The 21,297-nt window shown below is 31.6% G+C and overlaps 1 protein-coding gene across 6 annotated transcripts in view; it reads right to left on the bottom strand.

Annotated features, from left to right (window-relative positions):
• The window catches only part of LOC145324654 (uncharacterized), a 45,062-nt gene that overhangs the window by 13,304 nt on the left and 10,461 nt on the right, over nucleotides 1-21,297 (bottom strand). For all 6 annotated transcript variants that reach the window (XM_080167237.1, XM_080167238.1, XM_080167240.1 and 3 more), the window contains exons 4-9: nucleotides 9,808-9,870; nucleotides 6,755-6,845; nucleotides 2,605-2,663; nucleotides 1,920-2,011; nucleotides 1,419-1,515; nucleotides 921-979 (exon numbers count right to left, since the gene is read on the bottom strand). In XM_080167237.1, the coding sequence (XP_080023363.1) occupies nucleotides 921-979; nucleotides 1,419-1,515; nucleotides 1,920-2,011; nucleotides 2,605-2,663; nucleotides 6,755-6,845; nucleotides 9,808-9,870 (461 nt within the window). The remainder of the gene's footprint in view (nucleotides 1-920; nucleotides 980-1,418; nucleotides 1,516-1,919; nucleotides 2,012-2,604; nucleotides 2,664-6,754; nucleotides 6,846-9,807; nucleotides 9,871-21,297) is intronic.

The following is a 21,297-nucleotide window of genomic DNA, read 5'->3' as shown; positions in this document are numbered from 1 at the left end:
CTCCAGGTTGTCTAAGGACAGGTAAAAAAATTAAAGGGTTAGAGGTCAACTTTTAAAACCAAATATACATTTATTTGAATATTATTTACACATTTGAAGATAAAAGATGCAAATTTTGTTTTATAAGTTGACCTCTAACTCTTCAAAAAAAAGTGTATTCTTTATTTTTACCCTTCCAGATACAACCTGGAGGTCTGCAGCACCTGAACTGGTCTGAAACTATGTAAAAGGCTTTAACTTGAAAAGCTATTAATTAATCTAAAGAATAAAATTCACATCCAAATCAATACAAGAATATCAAAACATTTTTGTTAAAATATCAATAAAAAGTGCAAAAATGACAATTACAAACATACCCATGTTTTGAAATAAATAAGCTAAACTATTAAATTCAATACTTCTACTATCATTATGGTGAATTTTAAGATTATTATTGTAAATTATTGTAGAAGCAATCAAGGATGTAGTCTCTTTCAAAACATTATCTAAATACATATTTTTTTTTACATATAATTGGTTATTGTTATTATACAACTTTGACCAATTATGTATCTTTCTACCGTTTTAAACAGTAAATAAGGGCGTTATAATTAATTTCACTCTTTCTATTTTTTTTAGCAAGTTTAGGTTTTAGTTAGTACTGATGCCTCTTATAATTTCTAAGATAGCAGGGAAGGGGTTGGCTATATAAGCATTTTCCTCAAAAATAAAGAGTCGGGACACACCTTAACTAATATGAGAAAGAATTAATCTTAGTTTCAAATTATGTAGAGACTTTAATTGGAAAAGGTTGTAAATATAAATATGGAAATGATATAAGCATGTAGTAGATCACATTGAAAAGTAACACATAATTACCTTACCTACACATTTATCCTGCTTAGAGAGAAGCTGTGCTACTAAAAAAATTAAAAGCTTACCAAGATAAGTTTGGTTGAAATGGTTCCTGCAAGGATGGAAATCTTCAAGAGTATCTTGTCTAAATATTAAAACAGATTTAAAACAAGGATGACAACTTCATAAGTAGCAAAGGACAAACGGACAAATTAGATTATAAAGCAAATGTTCAGAATCAATCAAATAAATAAATGAAGAAACCTTTATAAGAAAAAAACTGTATGTATTTGGAGCATGGCCGACAAACCGACACGGTTTGCTCATTGATTGAGAAAATCCTAACCAAATATTAACACAGGTTAAAACAAGGATGACAACATCCATAAGTAGCAAAGAATAAAACAATCATGTTGGACAAACAAACAATGTTTAAAACGAGAGAGAATATGTGGTAAATCATATTAAGAAAAGTTTTCAACAAATTTTTAGCTGTCTATCCTAAATTCATATATTACTCTCAAAGCTTTGTTAATGGACAGACAAAGTGAATTATAGAATTGCAGTGCTGCTAAAATTTCTACCTTTCACATGAGGTAGTATTATCATTGTAAACAAGGCCTTTGGAGCAGCCAGACTTTCTGGGACGTCCCTGTATGCACAGGAAGAATTCGGTACAGGCTGAAATTAGATAAATAGATAAACTTATGGATGGACATATAGATAGACATTAGCATAGCTAGATATATGATTGATAGATAGATAGATGGATAGATAGATAGATAGATAGATAGATAGATAGATAGATAGATAGATAGATAGATAGATAGATAGATATATAGATAGATAGATAGATAGATAGATAAATAGATAGATAGATAAATAGATAGATAAATAGATGGATATTTTGATAGATAAATAAATCTTTGTAGATTAATAGATAGATACACAGATGTACTGATAAATACTGGATACTGGCTATGTTCTAAATTGATAAATAGTATGATGGATAAATACATACTGATAGACAGATGGACAGATAGATAGACCTTTGGTTAGAAAGATGCAGATTTATTTATACTTACATTCAGGATCAACATGTCTGCTATGATCTACATTGTTTAAATCTTGGTTAGGACACTGGAATTCAAAGAGATCCTTGGATCTGCATCCCTTTCTAAAATAAAAACAAATATAATTATTGATAGACAAGTAGTTAAAGTTTTAAAGATGTATGATAAGAAAACTAGATAGAAAACAAATCTTATTTTGTTGGATGTTATTTTTTTAGAATTCAGAATGTTATGAATAGATAGAAAGAAAACTTGATACATCTATAGATTCTTAGAATCTGGATAAATTGATGGATAGATATATTCTATCTAAATATATTTTTAATCAAAAAGTTCTAGGAATAGATAAATTGACACAAACAGATAGATAGAAGTATGGATAGCCTATCTGTCTACATGATGAAACTAGCTATGATGACCCAAAGAATAGATAGATAATATCTTTTTAACACAGCTATTATAGACAGCTTTCTGTGAATATTAAAATGAAAAAATAAGATTAAAATCAGTTCTGTTAATCCCGAGGAGATGAAGCCCAGGATAACAAAACTTGTATTTATTCTATGATTTTTATTTTAAAATTTTTGGAAAAATTTTTGTAAAACGAAGCAATACATGATTTTTTAGTACGGCTAAGAACCAATACTAATCCAGAGGATAATAATTAGTTTTGAAGCCATACTGGAAAAAGATTTACCTGTCAGTTTGATCAGACCATCCACATTGTCCTCTCTTAGGATCAAAAATCAATCCACTACAGATTTCATACAATGATTTAATTTCTGAACAAACACTTTGGGTAGATGGTTTATAATTTGTATTTTAAGACTTTATTCTTACTGCATTTAAGTTCAACTTGGAACTTTTAGCCTAACCTAAAAGCCTTACATAATCTGTAAAAATAAAAAGTCTAAGTTACAAAAAAAAATAAAAGTTTAGATAAAAAGAAGTGAATTGAGTACATTGGGATTGCAGATTGCAGGGGGAAGACAATTCTTAAAACTAGTTTAGGATTTTTTGCAATGTGTACAGTAATGTAAATGAATTGGATTAGGTCAGGTTAAACATAGTGTTATTGTTTAATGTTTCCAATTGTGTATTTTTCTATGGTTAAAATAAATTAAGTTTTTATACTAAAATCTAAGAGAATAAATCTTAAAATGCATATAATAAAACTGTGATTATATTCAAATGACAATCATTTATCTTTGCATAATCCTTTTCAGAATATTATTCCCTTTAGCTGAGTGTGCAGGTATCTTTTTTTGTGCAATATCTTTTTAGCTTTTGTGTATAGCTCCACCCTTATCCTAGTTAAGTCCTTATCAGGGACAAGGGAAGGCTATTCTGGCAAACAATGCTTTAGAGCTGATTTCTTAGATTTCCAGTTTAAACTTGATGATGAGATAAAGCAACTTTAAGCAGAATTTGATAAGAAACTCAAGCATTATTTTAATACTTTTTGCTCTGTTTACTAAAAGCCATGCTAAAAGGATTGTCAGAGTTTGTCTGCACATTCAGTTTAAAGATGTATGAGCAAACTTAAAGCTTTTTTACAACTTTTAGGTATTTTATCTAAATCATAAACTACTCGTAAATTATATGTTAAATAGTGAATAAATTTATTAAAAATTCTAAAGAGTGGATAGCTGTAATACTTTCAAAAATATTTAAGATTGTTTAAATATTTATCTCATTTACAAATTTAAATTCAAAAAAAGTTTTTACGACACCTAGCAATAAAATTCTGAACTACATATCTATGTATTTTCACAATCATACATTTTATGATATTTGTTGTAGTTTAATTTTGACTTTCTTGGCAACTTCTTGTATCTAATGGCTAAACACGTTGGAGGAAAGTGGCGAATTAGGAAAGTAAAATAAAAAAGCTTCCCTGAAATCATGATTTATTAAGTACTGCAATAATTAAACCTAAAAACTACTAATCTTCTCTAAATATTACAACTTACAAACTTTTTTAATCATTTAAAATATGGGTAATTTCCCCCAAAGTGCCTTGTAGAGCACAGAGCCCCACCATTTCCCTACCATTAATGTAAAGCAAATTGAAAACGATCAAAGGGGCACTAGTCCTTTTGTTATAGCAAAGGTAACCAAAAAAAAATCTAAAAGGAGGGGAACAGTGCTTGATAGGCAACTTTGTGGTAAAGCACCAATATATGCTTTTTTAGCTTATTTTAGATTAAGTTGATGTTCAAATAGAATTTAGTATTTTATATTTTAGGGTTATTTTTTTTCAAAGAGAAGCTTTTCTATAATTAGGATTGGTCAGTCCATAGGCATGTTAGAATTGTCCTATCATTTTAAAACTTTGCAGGTGATTCCTGTAGGTATGATTTAGCAAGCGTAGCAACTCCATAATCGTTACCAGAATGTCCGTATGTCCATTTTAAACATGGACAAATTTTTATGTGATTCCTGTGACAACAAAGTACATTATTATAAGCGAAGCAACTCTATAATCATGTCCCAGAAATGTGAGTATGTCCATAAACATTATCCTTTATCAAGCAGTTTTTACTTACAATTTTGCTTCGACTCTAATACATTTATATTCTGATTATTCAGTTCTGAAATTCTACAAGTGTTAATGTCCATTTGTCCTACTGTTTCAGAGCTTTGTTCTCATAGATGGTGTCATCCTTGTTTAATAAGTAATGAACAATTAATTTAATTTTAAGCTTTATGCATAAGTTAGATTATTTTCTAATTCTTTTCAATTTTTCTGTAAAGATCCAATTCGTTAGGGTTGAATTTGTCCAATTTCTTTTTTTTATAGATTTATATAGTGAGATATTTTTTAGTTATTGAATCATTTTGAAACTATTGCTTTAACCTGCCTCGAGGGGTTAATCAAGGTGTTAATCAAAGTGCTTTTGATTAGAAATTTGGTGAAATATTTTGTTTTTGTTTGTAAACAGTTACAAATATCATGAATAAGAAATAAATGTAAAGATTTTAATTTCAGGAAGTATTATAAAATATTTTTTAAATCTCCCTAATTCTAAATTGTTTAGTAAGAAGCCTTTGTTTTGATTCTAAAAACAGACGGTTAATGAGGTGAGGTTTGGTGATATTATACTTTATGAATTGAACAATACTACAAAATACAAGTATGTTGCACCTTCTCTTTTGCTCTGTACCCTATAAGGTTTTCAGAGTAGGTTTCGTGATTTTCCTAGAATTGTTGCCCAGAAAGACTATCCTTTGTCCTTGAGTCCTTATATCTACAAGTATTACATGGAGGATTAGATACAGGTATTCAATACTAAACTTGGAGGCTTTCTGTTGACACAATTTTCAACCTTCAAGAAAAAAAAACCTACATTTTTTATTTTATTTTTAATATTTTCATTTCAAATTTCATTTGTTTTTTATAGGTAGATGATTTTTAAATCTCCAATTCTGCTTCAATATAAAAAAAAACAGACAAACAGATAGAACCAATATTTAAACTAATAGATAAGCTTGTTATACTTTTTCACAGATAGATTCAGAGTTTCGTGATTCATAGGTGGACAGACTAAAATTTATTTATTGAGTGGAGAATGACAGCTATATAGGAGACAAACAGAAGCTAGACAGATAGATAAGATATAGACAGTTAAATAGGAGAAAGACATAAATAGACATATATTGATATAAAACGTTTTACAGACAAAAAAAACAGCAGGCTATTAGACAGACAGCTAGGCATTTGAGGAAAAAAACTTCTCTAAATAATCTGTATTGGCATCCAGTTTATTGAATATATATAAAACTATTATCAAAGTAAGGTTATCTGAATATTGGACTCAATACATAAGGGTTCTGAAGACATTTGGTTTTATAAGTATGACAACACAGTTACAAGCTATCACTTTTGTGAAATATACTGTAATTACATAATATCAAATAGTTTAAGAAATTGCTATGTAAACAAGGTTAGCAGAAATATTATTTTTATATTTTTATCAAAATTTTTGTACGTGTATTCAAATATTATCCTTATTTTAAATCAATATATATATATTATGAAAACTCTGTTCCTATATTATTTTTTTTATTATGCAACCATTCTTTTGTTTTTTTAACAATGTTTTTTATCAGAATCAAAGAAGTACAAGTATTTCGATTTTTAATAAAAAAATAAATAGATACAATAAAAAATGTAAAATATTTCTTATCAATACATGAAATTTTATATAAAAATTAACAACTTTTTTAGTATATTTATAAAATATGTATGTGTTTCAATTATAAAATTTTTGGGTTACCCTTTCAAAACCTCTATCATTAAGTATTTAAAGGTCTGCATTTGGTATATAGTGGGGCATATATAGAGTTTAAACTATCATTTATTCAACCAACTAAACATATATCTGTAAGGGATAAGTCATTTTAGGAATTTTTTTTTCTTTAAGAAAATTAGATTATAATGAAAGTAATAAAATTTGTATATCTTTAGATTTGTTATATTTGTAAGAAAAAGACTTTAACCTTTTAGCTTACATAAATGCTTGCTGGGAAAAGAACACATTTTAATTTCATTTTTCTTCTTATACAATTTATAGGGAGGATTGTGATTTTATCTATGAGTTGCATAATAGTAATAGAAATTAGGTTCCCATAATCAAGAATTGAAATAGTTCATAGTTATTTATAGACAGCTTTCCGCAGATAATAAATTTTAAAGCCAATTTTATGATTCTTATTCCAATATTCGTGGAAAATAAAATGCTATACATGATTTTTCAGTATGACTGATAACCATTTATAATACAGCTGATATTAATCGGTTTCGAAGCCGTACTGGAAGGTTTATTAAATCATTGAATGTTCCTTGGGCAGGTAACTTTGTTTGGGATACCATCCACACAGAAATAGAAAACATCACAAACTTCTGGATCAGGGTCTGCGAAATATCCATTCTTCCTAAAATAAAAAGTCCCTTAAAACAGGGATCTTAAAGGATACAACTTTAGATTTTAACTTTCTGCCTTTATAGTTTTAGAAAACTTTTTAATTTTACTTATCTTTTAATCTGTAAATTAAATTAATATGATCTATAACATATAGACTGAAGAGGATACAATGTTCACTGAAATATATTTCAATAAATAACTAAGAAGTATCTAGGACTTTTTCACTCAGTGAATTTATCATATGGATTATACATTGTTGTTTACCCCCAATCATGGTAAACAAAAATACATCTTCAGTATATTACAATTATTGCTGTGAGTGTATACATACCAATCCAAATTTTTTGCCAGTGCTGCAATTATACAATTAAAGAAGGTAGGGGACATTGCACTGGAAATTATACTGGTACCCAAAGTTCTATATGCACACTAGTAAAATGTAGGTTTTTTAGCCACAAAGAGGAATACTCTGGAAATTCGAACTGATATAATTTATTTATACCTAAAAAGAGAGCCCCACGTCTTTATTTAAATCATAAGTGCATAGCCTAAAGAATAAATTGCATTTGAACTTGAGTATATTTTTTCTTGAAAAAAAGCTGTAAAAATGTGTTTTTAACCTAAGAAAATCATTAAAAAAATCCGCAAGTCAAAATATGAAAAATCCGGGAAGCTTTTTAGTAATAAAATTTATTCTTAGTTTGATTGTTTCATAATAACAAACATGCCATAGTTTGCAATAGATCATGTAAAAGATCCAAAATAATTTGTGAAAGAAAAGGCAAGAATTGCCAAGATTAAGAGAAAAATGAAACGTTGTTTGTTCTTGAAAATCTAGTGCAAATGAAGGAACTAACAGGTCTTTGTAATACTTGTAAAACATATTTGTAATTATGAATTATAAATTCAAAGTGATGTGTCTATTAAAAGCAAAACTGTTCTAAAAATAGTGTCGGTCCGTTCGCTCGTCCATATAGTTTTTTCCTTGTTAACTTAGGCATGTTAGAATTGTCCTATTGATTTCAAACTTTGTATGGTGATTCCTTTAGTAGTTAAGTATTTATTTAGAAAACGTAGCAACTGTATAATCGTTACCAGAATGTCCGTACTCGTTTTTCAACAAATTTACTTCAATTTTGTTTTGACATTTAAAATATTTACATTTACTGTGTTATATGTAAATGTTTGATTGTCCTGTATGAGAATCTGAATTGCTATAACAATTTTTTTGAAATCTTTATATATTTTGAAATTTATTTTAAATCTTGAATGCTATCTTAATTAATTAAATTATATTTCTATACAAAAAAAAACAAATATTATTGTGGATTTAAAAGAACTTCATATAAAATAAATGAATAAAACTTGTTGAAATGATGTTAGATTTTTGGAAAATAGAGGGTTTTATAAGGTATAAAATATAAAAATATGAAAAAAATTAGGCTATGCACTTATGATTTAAATAAAGACTTGGTGCTCTCTATTTAGGTATAAATAAATGATAACAGGTCGAATTTCCAGAGTATTCCTCTTTTTGGCTAAAAAACCTACATTTTACTAGTGATGCACAACCTTCCATTCGTTGTCAAATAAACGTTTTGTCCGTTGTTTTTCTTTAAAAGTTTGTAACAATTTTCCATTCATAATTTTAATCTACAGAAAGGGTAATTTTGTATGTTATAATAGGTTCTTTAATTATAAATATATAAAATTATGACATGACAAATTGCTACAATATATATGTAGTATAATGTTTGAAATATAAAATTACAGGCAGACAAATAATGTTCCTTTGCAGTTTCTATTTCATATTTGTAAAGACCATTTTTTATTTTCAATATTCCTCTATGAAATGCATAACACATCATTTGTCAAAAGCTGGTTCCAAACACAATAAATTTAGCATTTTGACTTTAGTATATAATGTTTCTTTTAGACACATAGTATGATGTAATAATTAATAAAATATATATTTGGAACTAGATCTCTAAAATATCATAACATACAGCAACCATTTCATATTTCTTTAGACCCATTTAGTAACTATTATTTCATTTATTCATCTATCTATTCATATAGCTATATATATTTATCTATGTTTATAAAGATATATCTATCTATCTTTATTACTTTAAGAGGAGAACCCAAACGGTTCAGTGGTAACTAAGATCTTAAGATCCAGGCATAGAGACTTATATCTACTTAGATTTATAGATAACGCTGATATATTAAATCTGCGCTTATAGAAATTCTTGATAAAAACACTTGGTAAAGTAGGTCGTAATAGTATGAGTTAAGCCCAACAATCTAAATTAATATTTTAAAATGTAAAATACTGCTTATTTCTTTTATTTACAAAAAGTAAGAAAAAAATGTAACAATTTGGTTTTAAATTTGATATTTATAAAAACTTTTATATAGTAAATTTTTTTTTTCAAATTTGTTTCAGTTTTACATGTCTCTTTTTTTTAAGACTCCTAGTGGCGAAAATTTCAACTACATATAGTACAAATTTCGATATTTTACACAATTTTCTTGTTTATTGATGATTTCTATCTATCTATTCTGTATCTATCCATCCATCTATTATGTATCTATCTATCTATGTATATATCTTTGTATGTATGTATCTATCTATCTATCTATCTATTTATCTATCTATCTATCTATCTATCTATCTATCTATCTATCTATCTATCTATCTATCTATCTATCTATCTATCTATCTATCTATCTATCTATCTATCTATCTATCTATCTATCTATCTATCTATCTATCTATCTATCTATCTATCTATCTATCTATCTATCTATCTATCTATCTATCTATCTATCTATCTATCTATCTATCTATCTATTTATCTATCTATCTATCTATCTATCTATCTATCTATCTATCTATCTATCTATCTATCTATCTATCTATCTATCTAGCTATCTATCTATCTATCTATCTATCTATCTATATATACCTGGGACAGTAAGGAGTATCAGATTGTGGGGGCTGGAGCTCTGGCCTTCCTGTGCAGTTAACACTGAAAAAATAACACATATGAAATTTACCTATACTTGCACCATTTAAAAGGACTCTCCACAGAAAAAACAACTTTGGATTTTTGAAAATCTAACCTGAAACTATTATTCTCTGTTCAATTTTAGGCTTTTTTTGTTTTTGTGGCATCGCGATCGAAGCCCTTTGAAAATTTTGTCCGCCGCCTATTTGTACTACCGCTATAACAATATATTCTACACTTTACCTCCACTCAATATATGTTCGCCGCTAAAGAACATTTTCTCCATTCCAGAGATTTAACTCGCCGTCCCTATTCATTCTCATACGCAATATTCTCTCCCCTCATTACAATTCATGCTACAAATGAAAAAATAAGACAACGTAGCTTAGAGAAGTAGAGAAAAGGCCTAGAACCTGTAAGAAGCTTCACTGCAAAGGGTAACCATATTGGTTCAGTTATTAGTAAGATACTTTATTACACATTGCACAGACAAACAACCTGCTACTTTTATATAAGGATAGAAGTTTACAATGCTATTAAATCTACTCATCATATCAAGGATGACAACATCCATAAAAGTGAAGATCGAAAAGCAAAAGGATGGAAGGTCAAAAGAGCAATAACACTTGTAGAGTGTTAGAACTTGAACAGCAGGACATTGAGTCTAAACACAATTGTACATAAATTTGATGCAAAACTGCGTAAATTTAGGAAACAGTAGGGACATTCTTTCATTTATAGGATTTGATTATAGAGACACCTCGCTTATAATACTGTGCCTTGTTGTCATTATTCCAAAAACCAGATGAATAGGATAATCATACTATATAAAAAAATGTCAAAATGTTAAAAAATCAGCAGATTTTAAATGGACGTACAGACTTTCTGGTAATGATTATCGAGTTTCTCTGCTTTCTAAATGATACCCAACTGTTAGAGGAATCACCAGGCAAAATCGATAGGACTATTCTAACATGTCTTTTTTAATAATTAAATAATATCCAACAATGATTAAACTTGTAAACAATACTAATATTTTTGTAGAAATAAATTGAAGAGTTTGAACAGGGATCTAATGGGATAAGATAATGGACGAAAAATGTATTACATCCCTAATGATATTAAATAAGATTACTCCTTCCAAAGATTAATTGTTGGTTGAAAAATTTCTCAGTCCCGTTTTCAATGACAATAAAACAACAAGGATGACAACATCCATAAAAGCAAAGCTCTGAAACGGTAGGACAAACGAACATAACTGAATAATCAGAATATAAATGTATAAAATTATAAACAAAATTTAAACAAATTTGTTGAAAAACTACGCTAATACAGGATAACATACATTTTTAGGAATTGAGTATAGAGATGCTTTGCTTATAACAATGTACTTTGTTGTCCAAGGAATCAGTATTCCAAAAATTAGATCAATCAAATGATTCTATCATATAAAAACTTGTTGTTAAAAAAAGTTAAAATTCAACTTGTTTAAAATGGACGTACGGACAATCTAACGATTATAGAGTTGCTACGTAACTATATACTACTAACTATCGTACCTAACTACTACAGGATTCATCATGCAAATCGATAGGACAATTCTAACATGCCAGACGGACGGACGGACCGACCCTAATTATAGAAAAGCTCCGCTTAAAAAAAACATAGTTGGCTAATAGTCATAAAATAAACAGTTTATCGCTACTGCTATACGCAACCATCTTTAATTTACAAAAATAGTTATTTATCGCGTCGTATTATAGACAGCTTTCCGTGGATATTAAAAGGTCCGTCCTAACAATACGGGTATTATTTTTATGAGATTAATTTGATATTCGTGGAAAATTGTCTGTAATACTTACATTTTTAGGACTTAAGTATAGAGATGCTTTGTTGTCCTAGAAATCAGTATTCGAAAAATCACTTCAATCGAATGATTTTATCATATAAAAACTTGTTGTTAAAAAGGTTAAATCAACATGTTTAAAATGGACGTACGGACTTTCTGGTAACGATTATAGAGTTGTTACGCTTTCTAAATTGTACCTAACTACTACAGGAATCACCATGCAGAGTTTGAAATTGATAGGACAACTAGCATGCCTAAGTTAACGAAAAGAGCTAACCGTTATGGACTGACGGACGGACTTACTTACGGACTGACCGACCCTAATTATAGAATGGCTTTGCTTTAAAAAAAAAATATATTATTAGATTATTTCCAGACTTGTTGGCTAATACAAAATTTGTAAAAAGGGGGGGGGGGGGATTAATGCAACCATCTCGTAATCAATGTGTAAATGGCACTTAGAATTGAAATTTTGATCTGAAAATTTGCATGAGTAATCCTTGGTAGGTCTATTTTCCCTAAATTGAACAAAAAGTTGAAAAAGAAATGGCGAATGGCTGGCAGCTGGCAGCTCAGCCTTTTAGCTGTTTTTTTTCTTATTTTCAGGATAAATTTATCATTAATTATGTAGGAATCAACCAGGGTAGCGTGGGGTTATTCTGGTCAATTTTTTATTTCTACCCAAAAAAAACATACTTCCAAAAAACTTTTTATTTTGATCGCTAATGAATGATATGGCAATGATGATGATGCCTGTCTTGGTTCCATTAAGATCTCGCAACTAGAATTTGGTTAAAAATCAGTCTAAAGAAGATCCTTTTTTTCATCCAAACTTTTTTTTTAAATCATACTTTTTATCATGTCATTATGTTTTTTTAAGCTTTATTCATAAATTAGAGGTAATTTCTGATTCGCAGGTATTGGAATTTTTTGACAAAAGTTATTTTTTTCCCTAAAATCTTTAATTTTAAAAATCCTGCCAGTTTTTGTAGCAGTTCTCAATACATTTTTTCTTGTCTCAAATTGGCTAGGATTGACCTACAAGGGTGGTTAAGGTGTCTGAAGATGCAGAATTATTACCTGACAATAAACTCGAAATGATATGGGGTCTCTAATATTACAACACATTTTATGCAACAGGAATTTTAAAAAATACAAAATCTTGAAGATGTATTTTAAATATTGGAGATAGAACCAATATCCTGTACAGTTTTTGTTAGGGCATGCAAAGAGCTTTCTATAGACACCTTAAACACCTTTCTAGCTTAATCCTAGATGATTTGACATAAAAAGGGAATGATCTGTGTGTTTGTGGCTCAGCCACATGTATTACCACTTTTTTGTAGCTCATCCACAGGCGGTTCAGCGGATGTACGGCTGGCGGCGATCCGACCAGCCCTTTGACTGAATGTACAAGATCTTAAGTAATATCGCAGCGATACACTATTATTTTGGTAGTGTGAATGGGGCGCTTGCCCATGGGTTTGAATGTGGGAAATGCTCTCTCATGAGTACTGCTTAAAAATAGAATTTAAATAAAATACCCATAAGTATTCTCAACATCAGTGTCAGTATAGAATGCTTTGTCCTTTTACTCCCACAATACGAATTTATTGAATCTGTGGCGATTCATAAATACCCAAGCATGGTATTACAGTGCTTTAACCTAAGAGTAAAGGTTGGTTTTTGATGTTAAATCAATATAAGATAAGTATAGTAAAGTATAAAAAGGAAAGAAAACAGTTTAATTAAGTTAATTGTATTTACATATAGATCAGTCAGATATTAATGTTACATAATACTTATAGTAAGTGTAAGTAGTGTAGGATGAGAAGTGCCTAAGTCCAAGTCATGATTGTGCATATAGTTAGGCCTCTAACATAAGTCATATGCACAATACATGCCAAGTACAAAGGAACCTAAATTCAAACTAAACAATGCATGCTAAATAAACTAAGCCATTTACCTTCTTAAGCCAGGAGAGAAGAGGGAGAACCAGTTGGTTTGCGAGTTAAATGATAACTGAGTTTTAAAGTGTTTGCAAGCTATAAAGAAAACTAAATACTTGGATTTAGAGTGTTGTCTGTCTCTAGACTGTGTTTGTAAGTTAGCGTGAGCGTAAAATTGTTCATGATACTTTGGATAAGAAAGTTATCTGAGAAAAAGGCTTAGGTATGGCTTATATACAGAAATAGTTAAATAGATAATTAACAATAGGTATATGGTTATATATAAACATACAACATTGATAAATTACAATAGGTGTGCCTACATGGTCCATATATATGTGTATATTGATAAGAAACAGGCCAAATAGTGCATAAAGGTTGCCTAATTCTGAGCTGTGATAGCTATGACTTTCGCCTTGAAAGTCAGAGGGCAAGCTCTGCTCCAATTAAAGGAAGTGTGTCTGTCAAGGTCAGCGTGTTTATCAAATTATTCATATACATAATTATGACTTACTTAAGTTAATTGGGAGGGAAGCTTTTCTTTAAAAGTAGCGTTTACATGTTCAATTTATTTGAAACTTAGATGCGGCATCTACAATTCATTATGAATTAAACCAAGTTGTTACTTTTCCAAATTTTTGTTCAATTTAGGGAAAATAGACCTACCAAGGATTACTCATGCAAAATTTCAGATCAAAATTCGAATTCTAAAATCAATTTACTCATTGATTACGAAGTTGTTGCATTAACCCCCTCCCCTTTATGCTTCGTTTTGTTATTTGTGAAACCGCAGAAATTACTTTAATACTCGAATAGCTATTCATTGACAGCTTTCCGTGGATTTAAATGAAAAATTATACTTATAAGATAAATACCAGGTTTACTAGCCCCGTGGAAAATTATCTGGAATATGATGCTATACATGATTGGATGAGAACCTAATCTTATCCTTCTGATATTAATCGGTGTCGAAGCCATACTGGAAAAATATTTATTTTATAACCCTAGTAAGAGGAATCATTATATGTCTGTTTCTCTGTACTGCCTTGCTAACCGCTGAACTTATATGGTTCTCCTTTACAGTGTAGCTTCCCATAAGTCCCATATAGAAAAAAATACCCCCTCCTCCCCCTTAAATTTCCTTAAAATTACAATAAGATGTTAAAGGCTGATATATTATCGACATGCATTTTTCCATGATATTAGAGAATTCCTTCAAATACTTTGATTAAGGAATCACAAGGGATAAGACAATGAACGATAAAAAAATATAAATATTAAAATAAGATAAGATAAGATAAGATAAGATAAGATTTATTTTCCTCAAAGGTACAACATATTTTATTAGATATATATCATACATTATGTTACTATGCTTGATTTGTTTGATTCTTCTGGTTTGTTGTGTTTGATGCAGGTTTGATAATAATATACATAATAACTATTATTAAGTACCTAGCATGGAATTGGCCGAACTTCGTCTCCACCTAGTTACCAGGCCAGTTCGAATAAGATGAAGATAACATTTTACAATAAAAATTCCATGCAACATTGTACCAGATAGTTGGCATAACCCTTTAAGGGTTGTGGAGCCACTGGTGTACTTTGACGCTTGCCAAGCCGATACAATGTTATATGTGCAAATAAATAATAATCTTAACAATGAAAGAATACAATATCTTGCTGTGTATTTCAGACATCCTCCTACTATCAGTTGCAACTTCTCCAAGCGTAAATTCGGAACAATTAAGGAACCAAAACCTCCACAAGGAGTCGCTATTCCCGTTGTGATCCCTTTTCAGCTCTACATAGACAGTTTCCTTTATAACAAATTATTTTCATTATAGAGTGGAGTTTTGTCCGGGTATAAGGACATCTCCACACCAATAATTACAGGATAACGGTAAATATCGCGATAACACTTGGTCCAATCCAAAAATCCAAAAAATGAATAAGATATCCTAATATATAATCGTATCATGTACTTAAGTGAACAAGGTGTAATGGTTGGTTTCGATTCCTACGGAATCTGATTTTTATTTCTTGAGAATGGATATAATAATCCTATGATGTACAATTGTACAATTGTACAAATAAAGAATAGGTCATATGCGATTCCTACGGAATCTGATTTTGGTATTTTGATAATGGGAGTGTGTCCCTAAATATGTAAAGTTCGATTCCTCCGGAATCTGATTTTTATGTTTTGAGAACTGGTCACAGCATGGCTGTGAATGGGGCAACAATATGGGGGAGGGAGAGGGAGAGGGGGGGGGGGTTTTGAGGGAAGGTGAAAACGTTTCATTAATCCATTGATCTCACTCTTTTTTGAAGGTAAAGGGTGAAAGTGGGTCATGTTAAAAAAAGACTGTGGCGTGCTATTGCGCGCACAATTTGGTTATAGCTTTGCTTTAGTGGAGTTTAAATCTTACTGTTGTTTAGGCACGAAAATGTTCGGAGAGGAAGAATACCAACAAATGTGGCAGCCGTTACGCAATAGATTGACAATAACATATCAACGACTTCTCAATATAGTTAATGGTGACAATGTCAGTGAGGAAGTGCGTCGTGAGGTAGCCCGTCTTCTATACCAACAGGGTTATTTAGAAACCGAGTTGGCACTCACACTATACAACCCAAACAAGGACATGGAGTATCATGAAACTAAATTGGGTGAAATTGCTGAGCAGATAACTGCACAAGAGGGGGCTAGTCTCCAACTATAGCTCCAGAAGTTGGCCATTTCCGGTCAGGACCAGTTATGGTCAAGTTCTCTACGACTTTATATACAAGATATCCGCAAAATATCCGCAAAAACAACCGCGGAGATGTCCGCAAGACGTTCACAAAAATCAACAATGAATCAACAGAAAAAAAAAGCTGCAAAATGTTTCTGATATGGCTATTGAAAAATAAAATTGTTTTGAGAAATGATATAGTTTAGTTTTTGAAAAAAAAAGTAGCTAAATATAATATTAAAAAGTAATTTACCATAAAATTCATTGATTTGTTTTTTAATAAATCCTAGATATCTTGCTATGAACTTTTTATTTTTTATTTGAAGGATGTATAAAGTAATAGGATGTCTGTTAATATTTTGCTATGGATTAATTTACCATTAGCATAAAGAAAAAAGTAAGGATAAGAAATGTAAGTTGGTGAAGTGAGAAACTAGTTAAAATAAGGGAGATGGATCAAGGAATTGAACAGGTATGGGGGAGGGGGGGAGGAAAAACGAGGGGGAGAAAAAGGGACGTGGTGAGTGGTTTGTGCGCGGTCGTGGCTACCAGCCAGACAGACGGAGCGGCGCTTATCGTTTGGTATATACTGGGGGGGAGAAAAAATAGGGGGTGGGGGGAAGAGTGGTTTTCCGGTAAAGCACAGTAGAATAAAGGAAAAAGGGGCGGGAGGGAGACAATTGGTTGTAAAGCATAGGGGAAATACGCGGGAAATCGGAAGTGGGGAATGTTATTTACTAATTAATTAATAAGTTAATTTAAGATTGCATAATGCATGGTATTAAAACACAAGGGGGGTATAAATATGGGGTAGGTAAGGTCAAAGTTCAATTGTCTCAGAGATGTCAGATCAAGAAGAGGAAGTAGGACAAGGCCAAGGTGCTTTACCAGATGGGGCGCCGGAAGTTCCGGAGGAGGCTGGAGGTGAGGAAAATGTTCCCCTCCATGAACAGGTGCAGGAGCTCATCGCTATGCTTAACTCTAGCGATGAAGTCGATGATCCTGTACCCGTGCACGGCGTCCAGCAGCTGTTGAACCTCGCGGCAGTGCCTGATCTACTCCCATTTCCGGGGGTAGACAGGCGCTGTCTGGACCTCTGGTTTATGGTCAAGAGGAGGTTGATGGGCGTTGTGCACGAGGGCGACATGCTGATGTGGAGGAGATTCCGCAATGACGCCATCGATGAGGAAATCCTCCGCATGATGTATTCCAACTATGGGTTAGTCGTGAGGTTAATATCAGTAATGCCCACGTACGCCCGCTCCTTCCAGGCTAACATGGATTCCATCGCCGCCATGGACCGCTTGGTCACCGTCCAGCAGGACCTTGTGGAGGAGCTCCTCCAACAGGAACCCGACGACATCGACGACTCCAGCGACTACGACGAGTAGATGGCTATGCCCACTACAAGAGCTTAACCAGTCAGCGATAGTCATCACAAAATTTTCGATATCTAAATTTAAATAAATAAATATATTTTCGGTCAAAATTCAAAAAACTTTGTTATTTTTTATTGGATAGATAGAGGTAGAGGTTGCGCGATTCGTTAGCTGCTTGATAAAAATATATAATATAAAGGAAAAAGTCAAAGTCAAAATATAAAAATGTAAAATGAATAAAATGGATAAGAAACAAACTATGCCAAGCTACTCTATACATAGGTATGTGTGTCGGTTCCTACGGAACCTATTCGTTGAGATTTGAGGTTAAGGAAATGCTGTTTTATTGATTTTAATAAAGAAGTTTAATGCTTACAGAAAGTCGAGGGCTAAAAATACGGATAGAAACTTAGTTGCAACAAAAAATGTTAAGTAAAAGGAAGAAAAACATAAAATATTTTGCATTTTTAAAACTCAATTTTGTTAAGGTAATAAGTAAAACATTTTTTCTTGAAAATATTCCTATTATCAATTAGTTTAATTTCAAGTGGAAGGTTGTTGAAGATAGTTGGGAAAGAGTTAAGAGGGGCGTGCAGGAGAAAGTTTCTATTGGTGCCCGGTTCGTAAGCAAAGTTGTTCCTGTTCCTAGTGCCATACGTATGTCTGTCTTGAACAAAATTCCAGGTGCTTTCAAAGATTTTGGGAAAAATGCCTAATTTATAGGCGTGCATGAATTTACAAACATTGAATTCAATTAACAGGTTAAACGGAAGTATGCCATTAGATTTAAAAAATTCAGCTGTGTGAGCTCTGCTTGGCAAATTTTCGATTATTCTAATGGCCTGCTTCTGCAACTTAATGATTGGTGCTAACAGGTACATAGGACAGGCAGTGAACAGGAGACAACAATATTCGATATTCGACTTAATATAAGAAGAATAGAGTAGCTTTAGGTGTTTCTTGTCCAACAAATGACGCATTACTTTCATACTATAAATTATTTTAGAGACTTTACTATAGACTTTCTCAAGATGATAAGAAAACTTCATTTTCTCGTCTAATTGAATTCCCAAGTGTTTGATACTACCCTCATTGGTACCGCTCACAAGATCCAACTTAGTGATTTTTGACTCATCATTTTCATTATGATTGTTCATGTTTACATAGACTTCAAAGTTGGTCTTAGCAGCGAGCTCAGCGGGGGTGAGTATCTCACGGGGGGAGGAAAAGACCATACATTTGGTCTTGCGGGGGTGAATGAGAAGCTTATTGGCATTGTACCATTGGGTCAGTCTGGGGACAAGCTCCCTTGCAAGGTTAATTAATTGAATAATATTCTGCTTTTCAATGAAGCCCACTGCGTCATCAGCAAAGAGATTAATTAAGATCTCTTCACTGCATGAAACAAGGTCATTGATAAAAATTAAAAAAAGAATTGGTCCCAGGACTGACCCCTGGAGTACGCCAATGATAATGAATTCAATTGTAGAGGAGAAAAGGCCCTTAAAAAATACACGCTGTTTTCTATTTGCATAGTAACTACGGAACCACTCAAGTGCAACCCCCCTTATCCCTGAATTCTCCAGTTTGCTAAAAAGGATGTCCCTATTTATCATGTCGAAACACTTCCTTATGTCCAAAAATATGGCCATACAGGAAGCGTCTCGACTGAGTGCTTGGGTGATCAATGTGCTTAAGTTCAATACATTGTGAAAGGTTGAGATCCCTTTCATGAAGCCAAACTGACGATTGCTAAAAAAAGACCGATCTTCTAAGAACTTAACCAGCGTATCACAGACATATTTTTCAATGGGTTTGGAAAAGTTGTCAATGAGTGAAATTCCTCGATGATTATCTGCCTCGCTGAGTGAACCTGATTTGTGAAGGACAACTATTTTGGAAGTTTTCATTTTTTCAGGAAAAGTGCCATTTTGAAGTGATAAATTATAAACATGTGTTAGGGGAGTGGCAATGGTATCAGCACAGCGAGACAGAACATACATCGAGACATCATTTATGTCTGTGGAACGCTTAGGTTTAATACTACGAATGATATTAATAACCTTGAAGGGGTACAATGGCTCAAAGAAGAGGGAATCTTGACATGGGGGTGGTAAATATTCAAAGAAGTTTTTGGGGGTGGAAGGAATTTCAGGCCTTAGGGAAGACCCAATCTGACTAAAGTAACGATTAAATTCGTTAGCTATTTCTTGGTCATTTTCAATTTTGTTTGGGCCTACTTGAAGGTATGTGCACTCAGGGGAAGATTTACTAAACCCAATGACTTCCTTTAGAGTTTTCCAAAGTTTTTTCCCATCCCCGTTTGCATCCCTTATTTGTTTTCTGTAATAATCAATCTTTGCTCTTCTCACTTGCCTATTATAATTATTCCTATAGACATTGTAAATACTTTCATTTTCAATTGTTTTGTCTTTTAAAAAGTTGCTGTACAAAATATCTCTATGCAATCTACAACGCAATAAGTAATCTGACATGAAAGGCTGCTGGGGCTGGGTACGTTTGTTTTTTCGTTTTTTTCTAACTGGACACTTTTCATTATAAAGTCTCAAAAAGGTTGAAATAAAGTTATCATAAGCAATGTTTGTATTGTCTTGACTTAAAACGTGATTCCAGTTAGTGTGGTAGAGTGCATAGTTTAAGGCATCAAAGTTTTCATCATTCAATTCTCTTTTTTCAAAGAAATCTGGAAGTTTGGGTTTATTTACTTTGTCTATTCGGAATGAATTAATAATTGGCAAGTGATCGGAAATTTTTGATGTTAAAACAAAGGAAGACATTAGGTTTTGAATAAAGTTACCTACCCCGAATAAATCAAGAAGGGTTGCTGTGGTTCTAGTTACTCTAGTAGCTCTGGTAACAGTATTTATGATACCGTTAAAAGAAAAAGACTCAATAATTCTCATGGAGTTGCTATTTATATTATTTATTTTGAAAAGGTCAAAATTGAAATCTCCCACAATGAAGTATGGTATGCTTAAAGCTGCTATTCTATCAATTAAGTCTAGAAAAAGTTCAAAAAATTCTTCTATTTCAGCATTATTCTGATTGGGTGGCCGATAGCAGTTTAATAAGCAAAACTTTAGTCCATTGTGGGAAATTTTTAAGCAAATAGATTCAAGAATATTTTCTTTAAATGAGAACTTATCAAATAGTTTATCTACTTTATAATATTTGCTTACTAGAATACCTACCCCTCCCCCCCTATTTTTTGTGCGGAGTTTAACATGCCAATCGTAATTATTAATCCCATAGCAATCCATATTTACATCCTTATTTAGCCATAATTCTTGAAAACACAGAACATTTAAGTGGATATCATGTTGCCTAAAGAAGTCTACAGTGGAGACAATATCATTGTATTTAGAATGTAATGACTGACAATTAATACTAAAAATATTGAGAAGGTTTTCATTGAATGTTTTCAGTTTCTGTACGATACCTTGTTCACTTGAAAAAACGCAATTTATTCCGAATTCATTCTCAAAATCGTTAAAGTAGTCGCCGTAAATCGG

The sequence above is a fragment of the Acartia tonsa genome, chromosome 7, assembly GCF_053477335.1.
Source record: "Acartia tonsa isolate MP-2025a chromosome 7, ASM5347733v1, whole genome shotgun sequence".
NCBI classification, from domain to species: Eukaryota; Metazoa; Arthropoda; class Copepoda; order Calanoida; family Acartiidae; genus Acartia; species Acartia tonsa.
This window is presented reverse-complemented; position numbering and strand designations above follow the sequence as displayed.